This window comes from Hyla sarda, chromosome 6 (genome assembly GCF_029499605.1).
Source record: "Hyla sarda isolate aHylSar1 chromosome 6, aHylSar1.hap1, whole genome shotgun sequence".
NCBI classification, from domain to species: Eukaryota; Metazoa; Chordata; class Amphibia; order Anura; family Hylidae; genus Hyla; species Hyla sarda.
In genome coordinates, this window is record NC_079194.1 from 236019508 (window position 1) to 236046827 (window position 27320).

Genomic DNA, 27320 nt, shown 5'->3' on the forward strand with positions numbered 1-27320 from the left:
GGTATGGCTTTTTCCAACTGTCCAAAAATAATTCTCTTTCTGGGAGTAGCAGCAGGTAGAGCCTTAAAGCGCACATAAAACATTGCTTAATAGCCCTAAACGCCCTATTTTTAAGTCAAAAGTAAATGTCATAGTTACAACAATATGTATAGCTATAGTAGTACTGGGTGGTAACTAATGTTTGTTTGAAAACACACTGCACTAGTATAAAGGATTCATTTTGAATTCAGATGCCTGCTGCCATTTATACACACATAAAGGTATCTGAGGAAGTAATAGCTTTTTGCAAGTGTCCAAAAATTTGTGTAAAAAAATAAACCTTACACACAACTTCTAAATAAATCAAATGTTGCACTGACAGAAAAAAATCAAAACACTCTGCTGCATTACTATAACTATTATATATGTGTGGTCCTACTCATATCTGTGTTGTTCACTGCTTAGTGTCCCTCACAGAGATCTTCACCCAACACCTGCTATCTCTGAAATGGCTGCTGTGCATAGGCTTTTATAGCGGCTTTGAAATCACCCCTATTCTGCCTGTGAGAGCTGTTTGAAAGGCATCAAAGGGGTACTCCAGAGGAAAACATTTTTATTTTTTTTAATCAACTGATGCCAGAAAGTTAAACAGATTTGTAAATTACTTCTATTTAAAAATAATAATCCTTCCAGTACTTATCAGCTGTTGTATGCTCCAGAGGACGTTCTTTTCTTTTTGAATTTCTTTTCTGTCTGAGTGCTCTCTGCTGACACATCTGTCCATATCAGGAACTGTCCAGAGCAGGAGAGGTTTGCTATGGGGATTTGCTCCTGCTCTGGATAGTTCCTGACATGTACATAGGTGTCAACAGAGAGCACTTCGGTCAGACAGAAAAGAAATTCAAAAAGAAAAGAATGTCCTCTGGAGCATACAACAGCTGATAAGTACTGGAAGGATTAAGATTTTTAAATAAAAGTAATTTACAAATCTGTTTAATTTTCTGGCACCAGTCGATTTAAAAAAATATATATTTTCACTGGAACACCTCTTTAAGGGATTCCCCAAAGTCATGGAATCCTCTCTACCTCTCTTTTCAGCCACGTGTTATTTTAGCAGGTTCAGCCAAACTGAGTCACCCAAAGTTCGAGTTCTTGGCGAACTGAAATTTTAGAAAAGCCCTAATCAAAGCCAGGTTCTACATGTTCATAACAAGGATCAATATGGTTCCCCCCTAATGGTGGTAGGTTTTCCCATTCAGGATGTTTGACATGCTTATTAGGTAGAGAAAAAAAAATATTTATTTCTAATATGTTAAAGTCTATGAAAAAGGGATTCACATTGTTTAAAAGAAATGATCGCAATCCCAATGTTTTCCAGGAAAAAAAAAAGATTATTTTTTGTATAAAGAAATATGAACTTCATGTTGTAGTATCATACACCATCTCTAATATTCATGTGCATTAACTCTTAGGGTAGTGTTTTCCAATGAAACTTTTTCATTCAGCTTTTGAGCCAAATATGAAGGAAACATGTCTAGTTCTCTTTCCTGACATATACTTCTGGCACTGGCTTAAAAAACTAGACTACAAAAAGGTAGTATGTGACCCCAGTATTAAACTGCAAATCATGAAAGGAAGAAAAATCCTAGATTCTCGGCCCATACCACCAGAGTAGATGGCTATAATGTAATTCATCAGTTTACTGAATCTATTAATGCTACAAGTGATCCAGTGATTTGGGCCAAAAGTCCAGCATTTTATCTGCACTACTATCCGATTGGAGTTCTCCAACACGAATATCTAGACGGCCATACCACCTACATTCTGCTTACATAAGGTGTTGTTTCTTCTACACAACCCATCAATGTGCGAAATTCCCACAATGGGTCTATACCCTACAACTTTATATATCACTTTGAATGACGATATTGCTCTATGACTAGTTCTGATTCTTTTTTTTTTTTTCTCTATGGACACTAAACCTTAAACTAACATTGTGCCTATTTGTAGATGCCACAGATGCTGAACTAAGAAATATGCTAAATAACAGATTACATTTATTAGGAAACAATGGCTGTGAAAATAAATGCATTCAGGTAATAAAACATCTACATTTGCATCATGGCCCTTCAAGTCTCTCTAGGTTCCCTGAGATTTATAGCAGAAGACTCATGTCTTGAAATGTATTTGTGAAATGTCAATGTCAGTCAATGTCAACTCCTCAAGTCAATTAAATGCACATGGTTTACAGAGATGAAACTATTTGACATGTAGGTTGCCTTCGTTCCTTAAGCAGATGGCTCTTAACTCACCTTTATTTTTTAATTAAACTGGTGGATCTATATACCTTATACACACGAGGGCTATCAAGCCTGAAATAATTATTGGAATAAAAGACCCAATGTGTTTACTAGTAGAGCATGGCTGTTATTCACTGGAAGGGCACTTTTGGGGACAGGAGAAGGGGACATAGTTTGCATTCATGGAAGTAATGTATTGAGCCTTTAAAGGGGTACTCCGGCCCTGAGACATCTTATCCCCTATCCAAAGGATAGGGGATAAGATGTCTCACTGCGGGGGTCCTGCAGCTGGGGACCCCCCAATCTTGTATTCGCCACCCACCTGTTTGAGCTGCAGTGCCAGCTCACAAACAGTCGAGTGGCGACCATGGGGCCGGAGTATCGTGATGTCACGTCTCCGCCCCGCTATGCAAGTCTATGGGAGGGGGCGTGACGGCCGTCACGCCCTCTCCCATAGACTTGCATAGCGGGGGCGGGTGATGTCACACGGGGCAGAGTCATGATGTCACCATACTCTGGCCCCGTGGTCACCACCCAGCTGTTTTTGAGCTGGCACCGCGGCGTGCAGCTCAAACAGGTGGGTGGCGAATACAAGATTGCGGGGGTCCCCAGCGGCGGGATAAGATTTCTCAGGGCCGGAGTACCCCTTTAAGAGAGGATATTAGGGTTGGCACTAACATTTATAGAGGTACTTTGGCTATCACTGTAAGGGTACTGAAACGGTCATTGTTATAGCAGTAGAAAAGCGTGGCATGTCTGTCAGTGTAGAGAGAGAAAATAATTTGTTCTCTACAATTTATAACTAATGTATTAAAAGTTATGTTTTAAAAAGTACTGTTGGGAATTGAGATCTGTGTTTTGCCAATAGGCAAATATGGTTGTGTTATGTTCATGCGTGGGTACCCAGTTGTGTAAATGAAGCCTTTGTGTCTTCTGTTAACATGTTGTGAGATTGTAATACTTCAAAGGTATAGTGGCACTATTGCTACAAAGTAATTAGGCTCACTGGGCTGCGGTACCTCTATCACAGCAGAGACCGAAGTCCTAAATGTGCAGGTTCAGCGGTGCTGGGAATTAGAAAGAACTAAGTCACTAAATACAAATAGCATAGAAGAGACACGGTAACCCGCACTCAGCGCTAGGCTTCAGCCAGACAACTCCGCTTCAAATGCTCGCAGAGATGTCACCGGTTCCAGACATGATGCAGGGCGCTCAGAGGCGACTGCCGGCGGTTTTGCGCTTGGTGCGCTTCTTCCGGCCTCCTGGCTATTTGTATGTTGTGATATTGTGTTGAATTGATTTAATCAGTAATTGGAATTCTTAACCAAATTACAGATAAAGTAAATGTGGTCATATCTGTAAATGAATAAAATGTGAATACCTCCTTTTTTAGGCAAGCACTACACAGCAATACATCCCAGGGTTTCAGTTCCGTGCTGTTTGCCTCCATTCATCTTATCACGTTGTAACTTTCCCGGCTATCTAGTCTCAATGTTGGATGATATATGCATGTATATCAGACCCACTGAATGAAAAATGTTGCAAAAATAAAGCAAATCAGTAGATGACTATTTTTCATACTATTGTAGCAGGGTAGCCTTGTCATAGTTTCTTATCACAGTGTAGCAAAAAAAAAGAAAAGAAAAACAAAATCACTTTTACAAGTAAAATATTACAACTCAATGCCAGTTATTATTATTATTATTATTAATAAGATTTTTACTCTCAAAAAAATTAAAAGGCCTGTCTATGAATATGTATGTTCATCCTGTGTCAAAACAGGCCTTTATTTTACGGGTGAATTTTTTGGCATAAATCAGAAAAAAAGGCTACTCTTCTATAGTTATGCCCCTGTATATCACTCATTCCCATTTTTATGACCATGTCAATTTACAATCTTTAATAAGATACAAAATGACAGTGAGCTCTCTATTCACTATAACAGCTCCAGTATATTCTTATCTGTGCCATTAAACTAAATGTATATGTGGTGCCACACGAAGGTTGTGATGTTTATTGCAGCCTATTGAGGGTTTTGCTTTCATGTTGCAATATTATTTGTACAGAATTTAATATTAGGAATTGGAATACTAAATTTAAAGACATTTTGGGGTGGACTCTGTATAATGACCTCTTGTTCCCCAAAGTGGTTATCCGGATAATACAACAAATCCTCTATCCACAGGGCCATGTCAGAATGGGTCCTGTCACCTACTTTGAAGTGCTCCAGCTCTCACCTTTTGAAAGAAACTGGTCTCAGGATTGATGGCTCGTTCTGCCAATTACTGGCCACAGCAATGTCCCGCCTCAGTCAGTGGCTGGTGGAGTGATTTTTCACTCCCAAGAAAAGTTAGTCTCAGAAGGTGAGGGCCAGAGCATTCCAAGGTAAGAAATGGACCCAAGCCAGTAAGCAGTAATGAATGGAGCATGGTTTCTCGCTGTACAGGAGCATGAACCTCTGTATTTGACAGGAGATTTTGCTCTTCTATGTGGCATTCTGCTATAGAAACTATGTATTCAACACCAAGGCATAAAATGTGTGCCTGAATGCGTAGTAAACATTAAATGTGCTAAGTGCAGAGTGCCCAGCCCAGTGAACATACTGTGAAAGCAGCACCAGTGTAATGTCCGTTTTTGTATTTTTTCGTTTTAGGCCATGTTTAGACCTCGTTTTATGTATTATCTGTTTTCTGTGCTATTCTCCCTGGCAAGGGAATAGTTTATGGTATTAGCCAATGAGAACTCGGGTGGGGCTATATAAAGCGTACCTGTCATGGAGGAAAAAAAAGTGATATATTACTCAGTACCTAATCCTGACCATGTAAGTCTAATGTTTATTTTTATTGTTGCTCACATGCTTTAATTCTTCTCCAAGGGAGGGGGCATGGCCTCACTGTGCAGGCCTCAGCCCCCCTCCCTCAGAATGCTGTCTGCTCACATCTCCCTTGAATAAGCAAAACTACAATTCCCAAAAGTAGTTTTGCTAATGCTAGGGGAGATGTGAGCAGGCAGATGTTTACATGTCCCCCAGCATTAGCATAACTACAACTCCCAGCATGCCCATACAGCCAAGATCATGTTGGGAGTTGTAGTTCTGCAGCTGCTGGAGTGTCCAAAGTAGGGGAGACAATGCCGGCAGCCCCTGGAGGTCTGCACTGTCACCTAATTGCTACCAATCTGTACGATACAGAGCTATATGCTATATACGAGGGACGTTCCAGCTCTATTGCTCAACTGCAGACTCCTCCGTGCCTCATAGCAATGTGATGTGAGGCCTCTCTCACTGCTTTCAGGGGCGGAGTAATTTTAAAACTAACCTTGGTGTCTCGGAGACAGCGGGAGGTTTAGCCAAATACTTCTGTAGGGCCCGTGAGTGGTTTCCTGGCTCTGGCCCCGTGTTTTACACTGCAGGATTACTATGCACTGACTGTGTGTGTGCGCTCCCTGCGCTCATTCACAGGCAGTGCGTGCCTGCGCATAGATTGTATCTCATACAGCAGGGATCACCTATACTGGATACTGACACGCTTTACGTACGGTATGCAGTATGTTGCAAAATCAAGACCAGTCTCTCTGAATAAAGACAGACGACCCCTAGTGGCGGCTATTTTTAGTTTTAAATTCGGGGAAAAATTTACTTTTTTTTATACATTTATATTGTAAAAAGGCATCTTATGATGAGTTCTATAATATATCAAAAGTTTTTCACAATGACAGAGCCTCTTTAAATCTGAGCTCTGCTACACTTTGGTTATTAGATCTATTCTGACCATGTTATTAATTTTACCTTTGCCATGACTGTTTTAGTTTGTCTGAATGTCTGAGTTTTAACCATGGTTGACTCCTGTTATAATAGATTTTAGTCTGCTTTGTTTTGAATACATCTGTCGGTTTTTAGGATTATGGGTGTCCGTTCTGCTTTAACCTAATCTTAGTCTGTGTCCACACTGTGAGTCTTGTTCTGTATTTAGTATTCCTGTTTAGAGTCCTGACTTGTATTCCTCCATGATGGGGAGTTTGGTTTTATATCCTGATCTGAATTCCTCCATGTTTTGGAGTTTGGTATTGTGGAGTCTCATTCAGACTCATCCATTTCTCAGTGTAATGTTCCTTGTATTATTTTTCTGTTTCCTACTAGGCTGGCATCCTAATCACACGGTGGAGTATGTCCGCTGGCTAGTAGTCTATTTGGCTTTAGTATTGATGTCCCTTCATGTTTGGAGTGGGGAGTCTACAGAGTTCATAATTTCTGGTATTTTGTGTTTTTAGTACATACACTGATCATAGTGTACAAGATTACTGTGTAGAGTGCCCTCTGTACATTACCATTAGTCTATAGTGTCCTCTATACTTTTTCACTGATCTGTGTCCTCTGAACTTTTATCTGTTTGCGTTCTTTGTTCAGTGTCCAGTGTGAACAGTGTTCTATGTCTCCTGACCTGTTTAGTGTTTTACATTCAGTTCATCTGTTTATCCCCTGCATCTCCTGGTTTCCGCTGTATACTTATTCCATATCTAGTCTTATTCATTTCTTCATATCTGCTCTTTATCCTGATTCCTGTTTCTGAACTGTATGTTAGTATGCCATATCCTGGCCTGTTTGTATATTGGTATCCTGTCTGGTTTATCTCGTTGTTTGGTTGATTTCCCATTATGTTTCTGGCTTGTCCCCAAAAATGTACAGTATTATTTGTTTACCTTTACACCCATTGCACTTTAGTGCAGGGAGGGACCGGCATTGTGGTTGTCGATCTGCCGTTTAGGGCGGATGGGCAAGTAGGCAGAGAGAGTGTTTCTAGGGACAGCTTAGGGCTCACTCTCCCCGTCCACACCCAGTCATGACAACCAGCTTGCCAGCTTTCCTCCAGGTGGCAATCCTTTACTGGAACCTGCTCCCGCACTCAACCTAAGTGAATTACTTTGAAACCCAATTCAGCCAAATAATTTTTTTGTAATATTTAGAACAAATTTGAACTTTGTTCCGAGTCAGTTAGCTAATCTCTACTGTATAAAGTTTATGTCAAGGCAGAATCCTGACAGACATAAAGCACTGACTAAAATATTGATTATTATATAAAATACTATTGACTGTAGAAAGAAAAACTTGAATTCAGATTGTTCTATAAGGAACTGATATTAAAGTGTTTTATCTGTAAAGAAATGAAGATATATGCCACTCAGCAAACAAGCAATCTGCTCACAATGCTGACGTGTCCTCGCACCTTGTCACTCAACTACCATTGTAGTAAAGAGAGTGAAATATCACAAGTGACTCAGTTCCAGGATAATTCATCACGATATCTTGTAGAGGCTGCAGCCCATGCTCTATATCACACTAAAGAAGAGATATAATCACTGTCTTACCGGAATCAATAGCTATCACATCTGTAAATCTTACCAAAAGGGGATTATGCTCATTCTAAGATGGTGTTTTCCTTTTAAGGGGCTGTGATATTGATTCTTACAGCTATTATTGATAGTGTCAGGATGGGTTTAGTAAGAATAAGTCGTTCACTTGAAGATCATCGTCTTTCTAAGACATCTGACTGGTGAATCCTTTCTCTCCACAGCAGTTGTCTGCACACCCTGAACTACTAAAAACCATAAATATAATAATGGACTGCGGCACCAGATTAAACTTTAATTCCTTATCACTAAAGGTCATGCTGTGCTGATGGGCTTTGTCACCAGGCTGCCATTTTGTAAACTTTGAAGATCATTATAAGTTTAGATTAAATTCCTCATGAAAGGTAAAGGACAAGTGATGAAAAAGCAAATCAAAAACTTTCTAAATGTTTTTACTATGGATCCTGTACTCATCTGTACAAAACAGTAACAACTAATAAACAAAAAGTTTCAGAAATATACAGTGAAACATATTCTCAGTAGATAAAATAAAAAAAAAAGCAAAGAGGGTAATGTGTGGCAAACACATGGATGCCTAAAGATGAGTGGGACAGTATTAAAGGGGTATTCCAGGATTTTTTTTATTTTTATTTGACAATGCTGAAGGGGCTGTAAAGTTAGTGTACTTCATAATATGGTGTCTGTACAATTCTTATGTGATTTTTACCGATGTTTATTTTTAACATCATACAAAATGTGCGTCTTCTCTCGGTTTTGCCAGCTTGCAGTGCAGCCTGAGACATTACCTCACTAGTCAGGTGTTCTAAGGAGCCTGTTTGCTTCAATGGTTGGAGCAACTGCTGGTAGATCAATCGCCAAATAATTGAAGTTTTGCAACAGCTGGAGTGCCTTGGCTATTGTTTACAGCACAGCATGAAAAGCAGCCCACCTGTGCTTCAATGGGGGTGTGTGGTTGATGTGTGGGAGGGAGAAAAGTGACCTCACACTTACAAACAAGGAATCCTGGGACTTTTAGTTGAATGGAGGGAACTCCAACAAGAAATAGCCATTTCACAAAAAGATAGCAGCAATGTTATGGTGGACTCAGAACACAGGCATTTAGCACATAGGCAAGCACGGATTCTTCCTAAACATGTCCATTACTGTTTGACAGGGAAATACTAAAATCACCTTATGGTGGATAACCCCTTTAATTCCCATTAACAGCTCATCACAAGGGAAGCTACAAAACAGTCACATTTCTCCTTAAACCGCCACTAAAAGACAACCGACCATATTACATTCTGTCCATTTTAAGGAATGGGTGACCATTTACTGTAATACATGGTTGTTTTAAGTAGAAATGAGCACCAGAGTGGGTCTGAATTTCACAAAAAAAAAAAAAAAAAAAATAAGGAAAAAGCCAGTAGTTTTTATTTATAATTTGTTTTGGATTCTCACCACTCCTGTGCACTGAGTGACCCAAAGGATGCTGTATATATTGCATATTTCACCCTGCACTTTGCCCAGCCTCTTGGTATATTTTACAAAAGCAGGGACTCCTGCCTTTGACAAGAGTCCATGCATCTGTACATACTAAGCCTGGGCAATAGTATGGCAACTGGGTCAGTTCTAAATCCTGAAACTAATCTTGGATGATTTTTTCATCTATAGTGTTGAGTCTTTCAGAGACATAACCACTCTTTGCAGTGTCTGGTTAATAGGGAAGGTCCAACAAGCTTGATTTCCATCTGTGATGCTCATGTAACCTTTTTAATTTTAATCTCCTCCATCTTTTCCATCTGCTTGAACAATTACGGCAGATTAATATGTGTCCTTCTCTTACTAATTAACGTTGACTTTTTAAAAGATTTAAAAGTTATGAACTGTGATATCATTTATGTTGCAGATCGCTGCGGTCCCACTGCTGGGGACCCCCGGGATCTCTGCTGCAGCACCGTGCTATCATTGCTGCACAGAGCGAGTTCGCTCTGTGCGTAATGATGGGCAATACAGGGGACGGAGCAGCGTGATGTCATGGCTCCGCCCCTCGTGACATCACGGCCCATCCCCTTAATGCAAGTCTATGGCAGGGAGTGTGATGACCACCACGCACCCTCCCATAGACTTGTATTGAGGGGGGCAGGCCATGACGTCACGAGGGACGATGCTCCGGCCCCTGTATTGCCCATCATTACGCACAGAGTGAACTCGCTCTGTGCAGTAATGATAGCTCAGTGCCACAGCGGAGATCCCGGGGGTCCCCAGCAGCAGGACTGTGACAATCTGACATCTTATCCCCTATCCTTTGGATAGAGGATAAGACATCTAGGGGCGGAGTACCCCTTTAAGAAGGATATTACAGCAAACATTTTGAAAATGAAGCCATAAGTTTTATAAGAGGAGTGAAGCAACATGAACGTTACATATAAAAAATATGGAGTAAAAAGGAACCTGACACACTGAAAATGTGACATCTGCACACAAAGAAATAAAAATACTTATATAGCTTGGTTTGCTATAAATGAGGAGAATAACGGTTGTATGAGAAATGTTTTGCCTCGCTGAATTCACTAGAAAAATAGGTTATGAAGATCCGCTGCTGGCAGCTCGCTTTGCAATTGCCCACCAATGACATCCCAGATGTGCTAGATAAGAGTTGTTATCCGGAGATGCTGCAGGTCGTGGAAGGCCAGTCAGGCAACATAGACTGCTAACACGTGCAACATGTGGCCTGGTGTCATGTTGAAGAATGGCTCCTGGGACACTTCTGAGAAATGGCCGTACCACTGGTTCAATGAAAAAATCAATGTAACTGAGCATTACCTGGAATGAAGACTAGCTACCATACATTAGACCACTCCACACCATTATACCGGGAGTAGCACTAGTGTGACGTTCCCTTTTGAAGGCATCTTCATTGCATTGCCCTTGTGGTACTCAGACCAATCTCAAACCATTGCATCTGGGACAAATGCAGGACTCTTCAGACCTCTATTTCTCTCCGTTTGTGACAAGCGGTGACAACTTAAATGTTGACAAACAGGAGGCATCGCGCAATCATACTGTTCGGACCTCATCAGATTTCTGATGTTTTATGAGACTGAAAAATATTGCTTTCAATCTGGCTTTTATGCTATTAAAGCTCCTTTCAAATGCCACAGAGTGGAGCTAGGTGGTTAAAAATGGATCATTTGTAGATCTTGGCGGCACCTGCTACTTTCTCAATTCGCACAATCTTACAGCTTGTAATTCTTGTGTTAGAATTTCAATTTAACACTTATCACCTATTCCATAAATACACTCCTCAACACTGTAATCGAGACTGCTGAGACCCCCACTGATTGAAAGCATGGGTCATTAATTTCAATTTTTTCAATACCACATGTAGTTGTATAGTGCAATGACAGAACCTTTCTGCACAACACCATGGGAGGTATAAGCAAGAGAGGCTGAAAATGCATTGACAATAAAGTTACGCTTAGGAGGTATATTCTGTTGCCTTGTTATTGAATGTATGAACATAAAAAAGTGTTAAGTAGTAAATAAGTTTTATCAACACTAGACTAGATAATACCGTAGACCCACATGTACTCAGCTGACCAGCTTCAGTGCAAAACTTAGAACAACCTACAAAAATAATAGTAAAGTGTGTAACAAATTCAGCCCTTTGAATAGAAAGGAGATTCAGTGGCGGTTCCGGTGGGGGTGCAGATTGCAATACCCTCTGGTGAGGTGACACCCTGACCCAGGTGCGTCTGACCATCCCTGTCACTGGCTGTTTTTGTGAGCTTGATCTGCAGTACAGGCTGCATTGCAGAGCGAGTGCTTACAGACACAGCCTGTGACAGGAATGGTTGGAGGCCTGGGGAGGATAGAGCTCTCGCAGGGGACTTACTCAGCTCCTCTTCCTCCTCTGCTAATCAGCAGCTTTCCCTGCACTGCATGGATCACGTGACATCATAACATCACATGACCCCATCAGTACAGAGGATACAGGAGCTTAGCAGTGCAGAAAGCCTTCTGAAGCAGGTAAACAGAGCCCCCCCCCCAAAAAAAAAAACAAAAAAAAAAAAACACACACACCATCCCTGCTAACCGAACCCCCCGCTTCCCCTGCCCCACTCCCATCACCATCCCTGCTCACCCCCCTCCCTCCTAACCAGGGTGCTTCAAGCTGTTGCAAAACTACAACTCCTAGCATGCTGGGAGTTGTAGTTTTGCAATAGCTGGAGGGTTGGGAAACACTGACAGGTAGATAGATAAGTGTTTCCCAACCAGGGTGCCTCCAGCTACAAAACTACAAAACTAAAACTCCAAGCAAGCCTGGATAACGCTGAGATAGAGAGATATATAGATAGATAGGACATAGATCAGTGTTTCCTAAACAGGGTGCATCCAACTGTTGAAAAACTACAACTCCCAGCATGCTTGGAGTTGCAGTTTTGCAACAGCTGGAGGCACCCTGGTTGGGAAACACTGAGATAGATAGATAGATAGATAGATAGATAGATAGATAGGGAATAGATATAGGACATAGATCAATGTTTCCCTAGCTATTGCAAAACTACAACTCCCAGCATGCCCTAACTTGGGCTTAGATCATACTGGGAGCTGTCATTCACATGGTAAAAACTTTCTTAGCACGTTACCCTTACTTGGCAATTGGTATATTAGATTACAATGCCGGAAATAATTTTCCGGGTGGGGGGGACACTATTTTCTACTGCACCAGGTAACCCAAACCCTAGCAACGCCACTGAGAAGATCAATTTTTAAACTCTTATAACATAAAAAATTCTTACACTTCAAATCCAGTTGTATCTATATCAAGAATGCTAGAAAGATGGAGTTTTGGGATATAAATGGTCAAAATAAAGATTAACAAAACTTCACTACTGCTGCCTCATGGATAGATTTTTTTTTTCTTTTGCTGATTTCATGTCACACTATCCGAGAAGTCAGATACATTTAAAGCTTCAGATTTTACCATATACAACACGTGGCAATGCGTTAAATGTGGTAATATCTTCATCAATACCATCCCTGGGGGACATTCCTACCCCAGCAATGGCAAAATACTTCAGATATTGATTAAAAGATATAATTAACCAATATCTACTAGTGTCTCTTTTCCAAATTATTATGATTTTTCTTTTCTTTTTTTCTTTTAAGTGACTCAAAAGCATAGCAGCCTTCACATTTGTCACACAAACAAAACATTTACATTCAGAAAACAGACCATTATATCTACTTAAAAAAAAATGTATGTAATTCTCAGGATAGATTGGCAAACACACAAATGTAATGTGTACGCTTACCAATGGTGGTTGGCAAAGAAAATGGTTGGCATACACAATGCAAGAAACGAGGCTCCCTGTAGCCATTCCTAGTCGCGATTCACTTCAAATAGCCAAACACTTCTCTCCAGGTGCAGGCTAGGATTAACAGTTACTGAGAGTCGTTCCAAGTAAAAGAGTTTATTTACCCATCATGCAATGCATTTTGCGGAAATCCTCTTCATCAGTCATCTTCATCACAACAACATTGTAGATTTGATCTGGTCTGCTAAAGTCTAAGGCCATGGGGAGGTATATGTCGGAATCTTCAAAATTGGCTGATACCACGTATCTTGAATTTTTTTTCGTTAAAGATCCTTTCACTTTTTGTGGCTGTACTACCAAAAGTGAAAGGATCTTTAATTTACGTGATATCAGCCAATTTTGGAGATTTGAAAATTCTAGCAGCACCCTCTTCTTTCTCAAACGGCCTTGTGCCTGAAAAACGGGACCTTTTCTTAGTCAAATGGACAGCCCGCAACGACTAACCCTCCTCACCGGACGGTCCCTGCAGCATAGATGGCCCGGACCAGCTCACCCTTCCTTCCCACCGAGGGGAGGCGAGTACAAAACAAAAGGGGGGTCTGGATGATGACGAAGGCCGCAGTGGTCTTTTACCTGCGGACCTCCAGAGGTCTCAAAACTACAACTCCCAGCATGCCCGGACAGCCGACGGCTGTCCGGGCATGCTGGGAGTTGTAGTTTTGCCACATCTGGAGGTCCGCAGGTTGAAGACCACTGATGAAGGGATTGACAGGCAATGATGATGGGGGGGATGATGACGGGGGTCTGGATGATTACATGGGGGGATGATGTATTTCCCACCCTAGGCTTATAGTCGAGTCAATAACTTTTCCTGAGTTTTTGGGGTGAAATTAGGGGCCTCAGCTTATATTTGGGTCAGCTTATAATCGAGTATATATACGGTACACTGTCTAAATTATCTCCTTTTTATAAAAATCATGGCTCATAAAAAAGACCACAAGGGGTCCTGATACGATCCAGAACATAGTCCTGTCTGGCTGCACCTTCATCTTTGTCCCAGTTGAAGCACAGGCTGGGACAAAGATTAGCAAGTGAGGGTGTCCTGTCTATCACTCCTGTCTGAAAGCAGAGAGGATAGGGTTACAGAGCATGTGTAAAGTGAGTAAAATATATTAGCTTAATTTTCTCTGTGATGACAGGTATGATTTAACAAATGTTATTCTTATTACCCATGGGCGGCATCCGTCACCTTTAGACTCTAATGTTATACAAAAAAAAAAAAAAAAAATCCAAGACACTCTTTCAACCTCTGTCTGGAGAATAGAGGTCTATGGATCTGTTTTACATATATACTAGGAGATAACCAGATAAATCATTTTTCTTTTCCTTTTTTTTTTTTGCACTTTGCATGTTGGGTGGCATTCTGTACTTTAAGACGTTGCGGATTATTTCTCCTCTATGTGTTATACACAAATGTCAGTTGGACTAGAACAGAATTTCAATCACGGGATGAAGAAAATAAAATTTATAAGAAATCTATTTAACGATGATGTCATACCTTATAAAGTTTTATATAAAGCTTGTTAATTACAGAATCCTAAATGTAGAGATGAGTCTTGATAAAGAAATAACAATGTTATCCAGTGCAGATACGTTTCATAAATCTTCCTCTTTATTGATTAAAAGTCAGCATATACAGGAAACCGTGACGTGTTTCAAGTGCTGATATGCACTCTTAGTTGTCCATGTACGACTAAGAGCACATATCAACACTTAAAAAAGACGTTACTGTTTCCTGTTATATGCTGACTTTTAATCAATAAAGAGGAAAAATATTTGCACGTATCTACGTTGGACAGCATTTTTCTTTATCCAGTTTCTGTGTGTATTGCCTAAATACAGTCCGGGTCACAGACAGGATTACACGGTGAGCTGGATCTCTATTTGCATTGTGGTGTCCCGGTACCGTATTTCATACTGTACCTTGGTTGGGGGTCCCCAAAGTCAGAGTTCCTAGGAACTGTGGGGGTCCGCTTCCCTAATCATCCCCTGGTCACCCCTAATATAGTTAATATTCTGTTAAATTTCATGTAAATGCTGTATAGAATATGTATGCTTACCTTCATAAAGTCGCAGGGCCTTAGGTCATGTGATTCGGGTTAGTACTCTATGGTAGGTAAAAGGACCTTTGGAGGTTCATGGGTCATGTGATTACCCATAACACTTTGTAAAACTGATTGACAGATGGTGTGGATCAATCCTAAAATGGCCAGCCCCTGCCCATATTAGGGAGCTGCGTCCAATAATCTCTCTCTTGGGTTCCGGATCGTTGAAGAGTCAAGATCTGCACAACTTACAATGACAACTACTGAGCCAAAGCCTGCCTGCTAGCATTACAACTTCCCCGCTAATGCTAGCAGGATCACTGGACCTAAACAAACCCCTAAATCCACCGGATATATGCTTACCAATCCTCCTAAACTAAAGAACTTACAAAGTCCCAACCACATGTCAATCTTTGCTTGCTTAAGCTGTACATAGACTCTGTTATATGGACTGTTCCTGTTATCCCTGTTGCAGAAAATACTCAGTAAAGTTTCCGACAGTTTTCAGCAAAGCTTCTGGTTGTGGACATTGCATTTATTCAACTCCCTATCGCTCTTGGGAAGGGCGGCGATAGGCCAAGCATCACAGTATAAACCCACACCCTGGTGTCACGACTGACAAGAGTTAATTACACCCTTGATATACCGCATAGCAACACCCCAATCAAGGCACCACAGCATATTAGAGGTGAGGCTGTATTAACTTTTATTTATTACTTAGTACTACAGTTATTATGGCAATATATTTTATCAAAACCAATAACAATTATTACAATGCAATTATTTTAATCAACAATCCAAAGAGAAAGAATAGAGCGGTCACTCACCAATGCTTCAGACTTTATTCACACAAGTAGGGTACAAACAGGTGCGCATAAAACAACAACGACCGTTTCAAACATACGTGCTTCTTCTGGTTGACACACTAATCCCTCACCAGGCACTTCCTTTGATACATGTACAGCTAATTGCGTAATCTATTCTGCGGCGCTGAGTGATGACATATCACTCTAATGCGCCTGCTCAGACTTACCTGTTCACAGGTGTGGCCGTATTTCCGCCAATATGGAGCCAGGCGAGGAAGTACGTCGGCGCACAGCGACACGCTGAATAGTGCCGGAACTCCTAATGCTCGCTCACGTGATCTGGGAGGCACATGACCATGCATGTAAACAAACCCTCCCTCTCCATCCGAGCATAACTCCCCGGCGCATGCGCAGACCGCCAGGACAGGCGAAAATCGCATAGCCCCGGCGATCCGCCCATACACCAAGGATATCACTACCATAGTACCATACTATCGGGAACTAGGGGGATACAATACAACCCAGATGGTAGACCTAGACAGAAAAAGTCCGCAAACCTATGAAAACAGGAAACCATGTATACGCCTGTGGGGATGTGAAACGAGTAAATACACATGTGACATTAAAAACAAAACAAATATTAAAAATAGAGTACAAAGTCACAAGAACACACTCATGTTCACTTTGTCGTTAAGTTCTGTGGGCCCCATAGCTCCTGACCTCAGGATCCATCTCGCCTCCTTTTGGAGTAACAGTTTACCCCTGTCTCCCCCATTTTTGGAGGGTTCACCACTTCTATCCCTGCAAATTTAAGTATTTTGGGGTTCCCCTGATGCTCCTGTTGGACATGCTCTATAAGTCTCGGGCAACCTACTCCTGTTTCTATGGACCTCACGTGTTCTCTAATGTGTACATAGAGACTCCTGATAGTTTTCCCAATGTAGAAACGACCACATGGGCAACTGATCATATATACCACATATTTTGTTTTACATGTGATGAACTGTCTTATTTCCCAATGGTTCCCTCCTATGGTTAATTGTTTGGCTTCCTGATTTAACTGTAACTATAAACATGTCTGCCAAATTATAAGTTATTCTAACAAATGTTTTCAGAAAAGATGTTGTGCAATCGTGTAGAATATTGTGCAATCCAATATGGCGACCACACCATGTGACCAAAAATCTTATAATGAACAAATCTGACTCAGGACAATAGTGTCACCCCATACAGCAAATAATATGCCTGTAGCTTTTGAAGTTCCTAAGAAGAAGATTTTCGAATATTGTGCAAAATTGCCACAAAAACCAAGATGGCAGGCTTACCATGTGACCTATGACCTTTATATTACATAATGGCAGTATCACCCATGGGACTCCTAAACACTGAAAAAAGAGATTTCAGTCAAAAAATAAGTTATACTGTAGCTCATGCCACAAAGATATATATATATATATATATATATATATATATATATATATATATATATATATATATATATCATTCTGCTCAGCTCCTCCTGCTCGGTAACATGCTGCCAAGGTTCCCATTGAGGTTATAAATGACTGATTCTTAGTAGATAAACAAAAATAAATGTTTAGAAATCCAAGAATTGTTGAGGAACATTTCAGGAACACCTAATATACTTATGTCCAATGCTGATCTAAAGGAGTGGTGCTCAACTCCAAAGAACTTTAGCACTTTATATTAAAGGGGTACTCCACCCCTAGACATCCTATCCCCTATTCAAAAATAGGGGAAAAGATGTCTGATCAGGGGGGTCCTGCAACTGGGACCCCTGCGACTCTGTGCAGCACCCAGCGTTCATTTAGGCTGCGGGGGTTGTGACATCACAACCACGCCCCTCGTTATGTCATGCCACACCCCTCAATGCAATTCTATGGGAGGGGGCGTGTCCCCCTCCCATATACTTTCATTAAGGGGGCGTGGCATCACGAGGGGCGTGGTCGTGATTTCACGACCCCCACCGTCCACTCCAAGCGTTCGGAACAAAATGTTCCAAACAATGGGGCAGTGGAGTACCCCTTTAAGTTGTGTACCACCTCTCCAGGCCCTGTACTAGACATAATATAGTCTATCACTTTTTCCTGGAGCATTCCTGATGAGGCCCAGTATCCACTCTTCAGTAGTTCCTAATATCCTCTTATGTAAAGGAAGTGCTCACTTAACCAATCACTGGCCACAGAGCATTACCACTTCCAAAGGATAGGGGATAAGATGTCTAATCTCTGGGGTCCTGCCGCTGGGCATGCGGCACCCACCTGTTTTTTGTGCGGAAGCACTGGAGGGCTTGAGTCGCAAATACGGGAACGGAAGTCCGTGACGTCAGGACTCCGCCCCAGTGTGACGTCACGCCTGTCCCCTCAATGCAAGTCTATGAGAGGGGGCATGACGGCGGGAGCCCCGAGATCAGACATCTTATCCCCTATGCTTTAGGGATAAGAGGTCTAGGGTGGGAGTACCCCTTTAAAAGTGTATGGAATAACTGACAAGTTCCCTTTAAATCATAATTTCTTATAAATCAATCAAATGTACAGTTTACCTTACTATTAGGCTGGGTTCAAACTACATTTTGGCTATACGGGGATTGGATCCTGCTGGGGGTGGGGGGGAGTGAAAACCGGGAACTCTTGTATCCCAGCCGGGCCTGACCCCCATCTCATTCATTTAAATGAGCCGACCAGAGTCAGATAATGACAAATTTTTGCCCTGTATTCTGACCGGACATAAAACCGTAAAAATTCAGAATAAATTATATATGTCATTTTTTATTTAAGTCCAGTGGGTGGTCCTCCTCGGTAATTGGTAGCTATTTCTGCAAACATGCTCACACAGGGACGGCTATCTATTACTGAGTGGCGCCACCTACAGGAATTCTTAGTTTAGAATAAGCAGACTACAAATGCAATAAATAACATGTAAATTCCTCAAATTACGCATCAGTCTTCTCAGTTCCTCTTGCTCTATAACATACAGTTTGGGGTCATTACTCCTACTTTCTTCTAATTTATCAGTCATCTAAAGCTGCTCATGTATAGTTTCATCTATAATAAGACCCACCAAGGGAAGGTCCAATCCATATAATAGAGAAGTATTAATTTAGTGATTACCGATCCCTACGTTTAGACACCGATCAATTGGAACGTGTACAGTCCATCGACGACGTCTGTCAATAGGTCTCAGCATTGCAAAACAAAAGCCAATAACTAGCCCTATAAACTAGTGTTCTCAAAAGAAGACTTCAAGGAATGTAATGAGGGACAAGTCTATTTCCAGCACATGTCTTATTCCGGCGACTGTACTTCTCTATAATTACCAGTAAATGTGTTAACTTTCCTGGAGCCGTTAGCTTGATGGATACATCGCCACAGACAACTTACTTTCCAACAAAGTCCATTCAACAACAAACACCCACTATCATAATTTATAAGAATGATGGATAGGGACTTAATACATCCTCGTACGCAGACAAGAAAATGGATTTCACAAGCACCAGGGACTTGTGCGGCATTCTGTAGATTCACCAAGTACACTTTATAAAACCTCTCAGTAGAAATATCTCTTCTCCCTGCTGTTATTGTCAGACTTCATAGCTTTTTTTTCTAAATATAATTCACATTGTATACTTTCAACATCCTACAAGTCTACCAACAGTTTCTCCTAAAGTCCAAGTAAATTTGGTATGAAACAATCTTTCTCCTAAAGAGTAAAACTGATGATATAAATCAAAATTTGATATTTTACTTAGTGAAATATTTATTTACAAACATGTTTCCCTGCCTGTGTTTGTTTACAATGGAAACTGTCAATCACTGTGGTGGGTCAAGGAAGGAGGACTCTTTCGCTAGGAGTCTTGTTAACATTTAAACACAATTAATCTGCAAATAGTAAATCAAATAAAAAAAAATATATCAAAACCTGTGCAGGGGAAAAGTGGAGCAGTTACCCATAGCAACCAATCAGATTGCTTCTTTTATTTACTTTTTAAAAACTAAAAGAAGTGATCTGATTGGTTGTTATGGACAACTGCACCACTCTTTCTCTACACAAGTCTTGATAAATCTCCCCATATATCTCATAAGTCATATCTCACAAGTCAATAAGAAACCTTAAAATTTTATAGAATAGAAAGGCTGTATGAACATTAACTTAGACTACATGAAACAATATTAATAGTATCTTCATTTATAGATTGAAAAAAAAAAACAGCAAGAGGAGTTGGATAACTAAATTGTATTTGAAAATTGTAGGTCTCATTATACAGTGAAATTGCCAATTTGACTTATTGGATACATTTATGACTTTTACTCCATTAAATATACAAATTAATCAAAATGCGTAGTCATCCTGAGCTACTTGAAGTTTGTATTAATTTTGATATCCGTGATATACCAAGATTTCATGAAATTAACAGGTTTTTCTGTTAATTCCAGGAATGGCTTTCTTTGCACACAGACCTTCTGATAAGGCATCTATCATCATTGTTAGGATCAGACATTCAGGGTCATATTGATTCTTTAGACACTTTAGATGGCAATCATTTTTATAGCAATCCCCTGGGAAAGCATTTTACATTGAATTGGATACAGGGACAGTGGTTCCACAAATACTCTCATCCTGGGCCTGTTTTATAGGGCCATATTTATAGCTCATGTTGCCTTAGGCACTAGAACTGAAAACACACCATTAGGGTGATTCCACAAGAGTCACTTTTTTTATGCCACACATAAAATATGTATACAGCAAAAAAAACAGGCCCACAGGTGCCTAATGGTAATTACTGTTCTGGCCGTTCAGCCCAAATAACTTCAGTGAAGATGATCTGCAATACCAGATGCAGGCTATGGACAATAGTGATGCTGTTCATATTAACAAAAATGTAAAAGGGGCAAGATCCCCTCAAATGAAGAAAAAAAACTTTAAACTGTATATACTGTAGTATGTTTGTGCTTATATAAGAAGCTCATCATGGTGTTCTTTAATGGACATTTTAAATATAGCTGCCCCTGTGATCCCCATTATAAAATAAAGATTATACATATACTGTTTCAATTCTGTTCTTATGATCTTCATTATGCATAAATGCATTCGAAAGGGTCCCCCATCAATCTGCACTCAATATCCCATAATGACAATGGGAGACAGCAATGCCGGATAGACGCCATGCAGAACAATTGGTGTACGCATCAACACAATCTGGAAGCAGCCCTAGCTCTGTAAGGTAAATAAAGCTGGACAATGAACTAAAATAAAAAAAAGCTCTTTAAAGAAAAAGTGTTTTGTAAGAAAACGTATCCCCTATCCAAAGGATAGGGGAGAATTTTAGATTGTGGGTGGTCCAAACACAGGGGGCCCCTGAGATCTCCTGTTTGGAGCCCCGGCTCTCCTTCCTGAAGCGGGGGCCACCACACCCCCTCTATATAGCTCTATGGGAGAGCCAGAGATTGTTGAAAGGCTCTCCCATAGAGCTATATGGAGGGGGCGTGGTGTCCCCCCCTTTGGGTGGGGGTCGTGACATGCCGCTGTGAAGGAGATTTGGGGCTCCAAACAGGAGATTGTGGGGGGCCCAGCGATCAGACTCCCCGCAATCTAAAACGTATCCCCTATCCTTCAGATAGGGGATAAGTTTGCTTACATGATACTTCTCCTTTAATGTAGCAATAGCAAACAATGCTAGCATATCAAAAGTAAGCCATGAGATGTAAAAAAAAATGCCTGTAGAGCTTAGAGACCGGATTGTGTGGAGACAGATCTGGAGAAGGGCACAAAAACATGTTTGCTGCACTGAAAGTTCCCAAGAGCACAGTGGCCTCCATAATTCTTAATGGGGTACCCACTGGCCAGCGTTCAGAATTAAATGCTTGGAAAACTATTTTCACGCTGCGGGGGCCGTCAACGCCCCTCTTGACGTCACGGCTTCGCCCCCTCAATGAAAGTCTATGGGAGGGTGGTGTAATGGTCGTCACTCCCCCTCCCATAGACTTGGATTGAGGGGCATGGCCATGATGTCAAGAGGGGCATGGCCGACCCCCGCAGTGCGAAAACAGCATTCAGAACATTTAGTTCTGAATGCTGGTCAGTGGAGTACCCCTTTATATGTAAGAAGCTTTGAACAAACAGGACTCTTCCTAGAGCTGGTCACCCCAATCAGGAGAGAAGAGGCTTAGTAAGAGAGGAGACCAAGAACCCAATGGTCACTGGCTGAGCTAACAACACCATGTGTGCAGATGGGAGAAACTTCCAGAAGGTCATCTCGGCAGCCTCCCCCAATCTATACTTTAGGGAAGAGTGACCAGAAATTAGCTTCTTCCCAGTAAGAGACATATGAAAGCTCATTTGAAGTTTGTAAAAAAAACATCTAAAGGTCTCTCAGACTGTGAGAAACAAGATTATCTTAAACTTTTTAGCCTCAAATCTAAATGCCATGTTTGGAGGAAACCAGGCACTGTTCATCACCTGCAGTAAAGCAAAGTGGGGGAAACATCATGCTGTGGATTTTTTTTCCCAATACTGGAACAGGGAAACTTGTTAGGGTTAAGAGAAATCTGAATGGAGAAAATATAAAGATATTTTTAATCAAAAACTCTGGACCTCATACTGGGCCAAAGGTTCACCTTCTAACAAGACAATGACCCTAAGCGCAGAGCCAAAATAACACAGGAGCGAATTAGGGACAACTCTGTTGATGCTCTTGAGTGGCTCAGCCAGAACCCTGAACCCAATCAAATATCTCTGGAGAGAAGTAAAAATGGCTTCCATCAATGATCCCAATCCAACCTGACAGAGGATCTGCAGAGAAGAGTGACAGAAAATCCCTAAATCCTGGTGTGCAAACCTCGTGGCATCATCCCCAAGAAGACTGGAGGCTGTAACAGCTGCCTAACTAAGCACTAAAGGGTCTGGATATTTATGTCAGTGCAATATTTTAGTTTTTCCTCTTTATTAAAATAGCAAAGATTTTTGCATGGAATGGGGGTCGACATGCCCCCTCTGGATTTCTATAGGAGATCCTGAGATACACCTGAGCAATCTATATGTGCAGCTCTTTTCATAAACAGTTTTATATTAGAAGTTTACTTTCCCTTTAAAATTCTTTCCCTATATTGTCTGTGCTTCCATTACACTGTGCACGTTGCACTCATTATAGTAATGCCATATAATATACTCCAGCACTTTGTTGACCTGCTGTCACATCAATGACTTTGTATCAGTCTATATTCAGGCCATTGTCATATGAAGAAGGACCTGTCAGCTTCTTCACTAGATGTCGCCTTCCATCGCTCAGGCTCCTCACATTGACATGCAATTGTTTTAATGAGACAAGGCATAAAACACTCCAGAACTGTAAATCCTTAGGGGGTTAATAAAATGGAGTCACATGGTTGTCTTCCTGGATGTGATTGGTGGGAAGGGCAGAGTGAGAGAAAACTGCAGCCTGCATGGTGCGGCCCCATAGAACAATGACAGGTATTGTACCGGCCCTCAACCAACTTTTCATCATTCTAATAGATAAGTCAGACTTGGTATAAGAGCAATATTCCAGAGACAGCCTAGAATATCAAGGATCTCACTAATGATTCTTTTATATTGAACCTGATCGTATAATAACCTGATATAGCGCCACAAGTCTAAATAACATCATAATGACCAATTTAGACAATTATATGCATTCAATATAACTAATGTAAAACGCCATAAAACCTATTGACATACACAGTAGCAGAATGCAGCAAAGTTCGGCCCAAAATCAATTGTCCTCTATATGAAAGCAGCAGATTAATCTCCATATTATTACCAAATAGACAAATGTATCAATAGATATTACAATAGAACCGTATCCCCAATGCTTCAATACCATGTGATCATCAGACAGCAAAGTTATTGGTGAAAATCAAAGTACAAAGTATTTGCAGTATCCATCTATAATTACACAAAAAACAATAAAACATCAATATATAGTAATGATTTAGTCAGTAAACTCTCTGCAGCTCTTATACACAGAGACATTGCACAGAACTCATCACATTGCTCAGTATCCCATTATAAGACAACCCGGTAACTTGAATACATTGCATTACACTTAACCCCTACAGCGCTGAGCCCACTACGTGTACACATTGCTCTATTACTGTATGCAATCTAAGCAGGAGCAGCACAGAGCCCTACATGCTGTACAATAAGCAATAAGCATCCTAGTATTCCGCTCTCCAATACAAGGCACGCTTTCTCTGCTCACCTGGTGCTGAAAACCATAGCAGGCAATAGAACAGACAGTAAGTAACAAGCAGGGATAGATGTCATGCTGCAGATCCCCTGGTCTGTGCTTGGAATCCTTTCCTCCCACTGTGTCTTGGTCTCCAGTATAGAAAGCCCTTCCTCAAGGCAGGATGTTCCAGTACAAAGGATAGAGAGAACGCAGACAGACCCACAGACCGGCTAATGAAAGCAACTCCAGGCTCGATGCAGGCTCCAAGTGTGATGTCACAGGCAATGGACCTGCTGCTGCAAGAATTCCTCGCCTGATAGTGATTATTCAATGCTGAGGCTCTATTGATGTCCTCGGGGGGTTGTTATTACTAGCAGTTTAAGTGGCAGTCAGGGAGAAAGGGGGTGTGCAAGAGGGCACTTAACTCTTTGTACAGCGGAATGTATCAACGCTAATGTCCCGGATGACAGACCTGGTAGAATAGCCAGCGCTTGACTCCTGCCTGAAGACTTTGCACTCCATCAGCCGAAGACACAATGTATTTGTCCATACCCTGTGGTACGGTACATGCGGAATGTAAATGTTAAACAACCAATGCTACATATACATTACCCATGGGATGGAGTGCATAAATAATGGATCACACCGCACAGAGATCAATGACAGGACACCGGTATTCTTCAAAAGTTGTGCTGGATTGTATTCAGCATGATGTAAAGAAAATGGATATGTGGCTTGTGGGGAGATCTGTGACCTGTGATCAGAAACATCAAAGATGGGGCAACTAGAGGGTGTCAGAAACTTGAACTATATGGGGAACATGAATGTATAGAATTGACCATAATCACAATGGTGCCCGAGTAAGGATTGGAAAATCATAAAATGTAAAGGTTAAACTGAAATATTGCAACTGAAAGAATTTTTCACCTCTATATTTTGTTCTCACAAAACAGCCCCCTAGATCACTAAACTCGCACCCTTTATGCAGTGCTCCAGACTGGTTGATCAAATTGTTGGCATCACTTAATCAAACCCTGTCTGTATGTGAAAAGATTGACCCCTCAATATCTACCTAGCTTTAACCCCTTAAGGACCAATGCAAATAAACCTGTACGCCCCTGAAAGACCAGGCCTGTTTTTTCTAATCGGGGATGTCTGTCTTTATTAGAGATTAACTCTGGTAACGTTTTGCCAATCACGATAATTCTGACATTGTTTTTTTGTCACAAGTTGTCCTTCATGTACATAGTAAAAGTACGCCGATATCATTTGTAGTTTTTTTTTATAATGCAAAAAATCATGACATTTTTACAAAAAATTTAGATTTTTTGCTATTTTAACACTAATAGGGTGCAAATATTTATACATACTGACCAAATAGTTTATGAAACTTATACTTTCAGATGTCTACTTTATTTTGACGTCATTTTTTTGTTTTTAATTAACATTTTAAATTAGTTAGAAGCCTAACAATTTAACTTGAAATTTTGAAAATTTGGAAAATTTGAAAAGTACATCTTTTTTTGTGTGCTATGCAAGGTTTGCAGAAATTAAAAGGTAGTAGAACATAGGAACACCCCCCCAAATGACCCCATTTTAAAAACTAGACCCCTTAAGGTATTCACTAGGGGGTACAGTGAGTATTTTAACACCATAGTTTTTTGGCAGGAATTATTACAAAGTCAGTGTTAAAAATTCGAAATTTGCAATTTTTCACAAATGCATCATTTGGGGGGCATATTTTTTGTACATCACTTCTGATATTGAAAGAAATGCACCCTATATTTTATTTAGCTGCTTGTCCCATGTTCGGAAATACCCCCGCTTTGGCCATATATGGTTCCTTGGCCGCGTGGTAGGACTCAGAAGGAGAGGAGCGCCATTTGGCTTTCAGGGCAGAACAGTACCCCCACCCCCACAAGTGACCCCATTTATTTACCGCACTCCTACAAGTTATTGGCTGCACCAGGGACCACTCTGATTAGTCCTTGGTCGGCTGGGGGTATAACGCATCTGTCTGTGACAGTTAAGGCTCCTGATGGATATATCCACCATGTTGTGGGAATAAGCACCCGCTCATGGCGAATATATCCATCACTGCTGCGGCTGGGTAGCTCAGTGTGTCCGCTCATGACTGCTGGCGGGAAATCCGCCGCTATGAGTGGACACACAAAGCTACCCAGCTGCAGCAGCGAGCTCATTACCGTGACTGCTGCATAATGTGTAGGATCACATGGTGGACATCCGCAGCATATTACATGCTGTGGATGTCCGCCAATGCGATCCTACACATTATGCATTTTTTTTAATTAGATTCATTTAATAAATGTATTTTTAATATATTTTTATTACATTTTTATTTATTTTTACACTTTTATTTTATTTATTTATTTATTTTTACACTTTTTAATGCTTTGGAATACTTAGTATTCCAAAGCATTATAGTTATATGCTGCCTGCCAGTTTTCACTAGCAGGCAGCATATTAGGATGTGCCTCTGGCACGTCCTTTCAGGCAATACCCAGGGCAGACCTGGGAGTCTTTGTAGGACCCCCGGCTGCCCAGGTATGAAGCAGCACCCCGCGATCGCGCTGCAGGGTGCTGCAGAGGAGACAGAGGGAGCCCCCTCCCTCTGTCAGAACTCCTTACAGCGCGCGGTCACTTCTGACCGCGGCTGTAAGGGTTAAACTGCCGGGAGTGAAGTGAACTTCACTCCTGGCAGTGCGGCAGGTCCCGGCCAGCCGTGGACACACACAGCACCCCGCGATCGCGATGCGGGGTGCTGCAGGAGTGACAGAGGGAGATCCCTCCCTCTGTCAAAACACTTACAGCCCGCGGTCACTTCCGACCGCGGTTGTAAGGGTTAAAACTGCCGGGACCGAAGTTTACTTCGGTCCTGGCAGTGCAGCAGGGTCCCGGCTGTGTGATACAGCCGAGTCCCTGCCGCGATCTCGTGGGTGCACTGGGCAGCACCCACGAGAATAATGGACGAGTATAGACGTCCAGGTGCGGGAACGACCGCCAACCTGGACGTCTATACTCGTCCGTGGTCGTTATCGGGTTAAAGGGGTATTCCCTAATCTTTTTTTATTTGACTATGCTGCAGGGGTTGTACAGTTAGTGTAGTTCATAATATATTATCACATACAGACAGACAGCAGGTGTAAAGCACCTTTGGGTGGCTCCCTTCTGTCTAGCTAGAGGCTCCGTATTCCCCAGCCGTATAGACCGTT

At 41.3% G+C, this 27320-nt stretch overlaps 1 protein-coding gene across 2 annotated transcripts in view; it reads right to left on the reverse strand.

Moving 5' to 3' along the window:
- The window catches only part of LOC130276814 (leucine zipper protein 2-like), a 479250-nt gene extending 454534 nt beyond the window's left edge, over positions 1 to 24716 (reverse strand). The window contains exon 1 of one of the 2 annotated variants that reach the window (XM_056526707.1): positions 24118 to 24716. Coding sequence is in view for 1 of the 2 variants with exons in the window: in XM_056526706.1 (XP_056382681.1) it covers positions 24118 to 24182 (65 nt within the window). In the remaining variant the exon portion in view is untranslated. The remainder of the gene's footprint in view (positions 1 to 24117) is intronic. The other variant, XM_056526706.1, reaches the window with a different exon arrangement.
- Positions 24717 to 27320: the final 2604 nt, after the last annotated feature.